Source organism: Limulus polyphemus, unplaced genomic scaffold, assembly GCF_000517525.1.
Source record: "Limulus polyphemus unplaced genomic scaffold, Limulus_polyphemus-2.1.2 Scaffold7060, whole genome shotgun sequence".
NCBI classification, from domain to species: Eukaryota; Metazoa; Arthropoda; class Merostomata; order Xiphosura; family Limulidae; genus Limulus; species Limulus polyphemus.
The window spans coordinates 12,428-15,346 of NW_013672670.1; the positions used below are offsets into that span (position 1 = coordinate 12,428).

The window sequence follows — 2,919 nt, forward strand, 5'->3', positions numbered from 1 at the left end:
CGGTTTATTGTGAAAGGATATAAACAATTTATGTCATGGTTTATTGTGAAGGGATATAAACAATTTATGTCATGGTTTATTGTGAAGGGATATAAACAATTTATGTTACGGTTTATTGTGAAAGGATATAAACAATTCATGTTATGGTTTATTGTGAAAGGATATAAACAATTTATGTTATGTTTTATTGTGAAAGGATATAAACAACTTATGTTACGGTTTATTGTGAAAAGATATAAACAATTTATGTTATGGTTTAGTGTGAAAGGATATAAACAATTTATGTTACGGTTTATTGTGAAAGGATATAAACAATTTATGTTATGGTTTATTGTGAAAGGATATAAACAATTTATGTTACGGTTTATTGTGAAGGGATTTAAACAATTTATGTTATGGTTTATTGTGAAAGGATATAAAAAAGGTTTATTGTGAAAGGATATAAACAATTTATGTTACGGTTTATTGTGAAAGGGGATTTAAACAATTTATGTTATGGTTTATTGTGAAAGGATTTAAACAATATTGTTTACCTGAAGATAGTCATGTAACAATACAACAAAGTTTTCAGTATTGTTTACCTGAAGATAGTCATGTAACAATACAACAAAGTTTTCAGTATTGTTTACCTGATGATAGTCATGTAACAATACAACAAAGTTTTCAGTATTGTTTACTTGAAGAGACTTCCACTATAATAATATAGTATTTTGGATAAATCAGTGTTGACTGTATTGCCGTAAATAAATCAAAGTTAAGATAACGATAATATATTCTGTATATGATTAGCTCAGTCAGGTCATAATCTATCAATTTCAAAGCTTGTATCTTTTTCTTGAAATGTTTTTGATACGAAAATATACATTTCACTAAATTAAGATTAAATAATCATAATTATTTGTAATTATATTTAGAAAAAAATATAGCATTGATAACAAGAATGCCTGCTTTCAAATTGTTTTTTCAAAAGTTAATACTTATACAGTGAGTTAGGCTAGACCTAGTTAGCATGGTGGACAGGATTCCAAGTGCATGTGATTTAAACAGAGTTAATATCAAAAAAGAAACTCCACTGTTAAAGGCAGTCTGTTTTACTTTAATATCAAAAAGAAACTCCACTGTTCTTTTTCCCTGAAACAGAATTTTCACTTACTTTTATTTTAATGATACCATGAGAATCTAAAAGTCTAGACTTAGAAGAACAAGATTTTTAGTCTAAATTTAGCAAACTAAAAGTATTGTAATATTTTCTTTAGGCACTGGTGTACAGTGCTTTCCAAGGGCATACATATAAGGTTAATCTACTCGTTTAATCAAAATAAAAATGTTTTTTAGTGTACTAAATTAACAAAGTTTTGTTTAAAAAAACCTGTGGAAGTATTTTTAATGTGTCAAAACTGAACTTATAAATGTTATTTATTTTTATAGAAAACCTCAAACCCAGATGTGCAAAAATGAAAAGCTTGAACAAACAAGGTTATGTACTTCTTCTAGTTGAACGATTTTGAAAACTACACCCTATATGTTTTAAACAGAAACTGGACTTGAAAAAGATGTGTGATGAAGGAAGAAGTCTGACTTTTTCACAAGGTTAGTCTTTCTGATGTCTAAACCATAACAATAGAATTTAAACTACTCAAAATTGAACTGCAGAGAGTATTGTAATAGTTGAACTTTAATAACAGTAAGATAAAGATTTCACAGAATATATATAGATAATGTTAAAATAGGACTACTGGTTCTAACAAGTAGCACACAACTACTCTAGTTAACTACAACAATATACCAGTTTTAGTTTTGATAATGAATTCTGTTGTCCTGTTTGTGTTTAAGACACTTTTGTCTTCATTAGCAGCTTATTTAAAATTACTTAAGTTGATCTAAATTTTTGTATCTTTTTTTCTTTACTTATTATACTATCATTAAGAATTTCAGGATGTTAGCAAGTAAAGATATACCAGATTAACATTTGTTTAATTAGCATGCCTAATATATTATTTATACACTGGTAAGAAAATAACAAAACCCTTCAGAGAAAATAAATTGTGCTAATCACACTGAAATGATCTAACCCGAGATCATTAGAAAGTGTTAAGTGAAAACATGAAAAGACTTTAAAAATATATCAATGAAACAGGTTTTGGGGGGGGGGGGAGGACTTTCAGCCAAATTTATGGTTTTTTCTCCACTGGTTTCTTTCTTATCTTATAAATCCTGTCTCGGTGTTTACTCAGATATGTATTTGATATATTCATTTTTAGATTAGTTTCTTACTTTCTAAGATTTATCTTGGGACATAAATTGCTTATTACTTCACAATAAACCATGGCAAAAATTGTACAATCCTTTTCACAGTAGATCATAAAAAAATCATTTGAATCTTTTCTCAGTAAACCATGAAATAAATAATTTAAATCCCTTCACAGTAAACCATAACATAAATTGTTTATATCCCTTCACAATAAACCATAACATAAATTGTCTAAATCCCTTCACAATAAACCATGACATAAATTGTTTATATCCCTTCACAATAAACCATAACATAAATTGTTTAAATCCCCTCACAATAAACTATGACATAAACCTGAAAACTTTGTTGTATTGTTACATGACTATCTCAGGTAAACAATACTGAAAACTCTGTTGTAGTGTTACATGACTATCTTAAGGTAAACAATACTGAAACTTTGTTGTATTGTTACATGACTATCATCAAGTAAACAATACTGAAAACTTTGTTGTATTGTTACATGATTATCGTCAGGTAAACAATAGTGAAAACTCTGTTGTAGTGTTACATGACTATCGTCAGGTTAAAAATACTGAAAACTTTGTTGTATTGTTACATGATTATCGTCAGGTAAACAATAGTGAAAACTCTGTTGTAGTGTTACATGACTATCGTCAGGTTAAAAA

At 27.8% G+C, this 2,919-nt stretch overlaps 1 protein-coding gene across 1 annotated transcript in view; it reads left to right on the forward strand.

Moving 5' to 3' along the window:
- Positions 1-2,919, forward strand: part of LOC106474311 (dual specificity mitogen-activated protein kinase kinase 4-like) — a 20,498-nt gene that overhangs the window by 3,677 nt on the left and 13,902 nt on the right. Inside the window, exon 2 of the mRNA XM_013935001.2 lies at positions 1,429-1,590. Coding sequence (XP_013790455.1) covers positions 1,554-1,590 — 37 coding nt within the window. The 5' untranslated portion in view covers positions 1,429-1,553. The remainder of the gene's footprint in view (positions 1-1,428; positions 1,591-2,919) is intronic.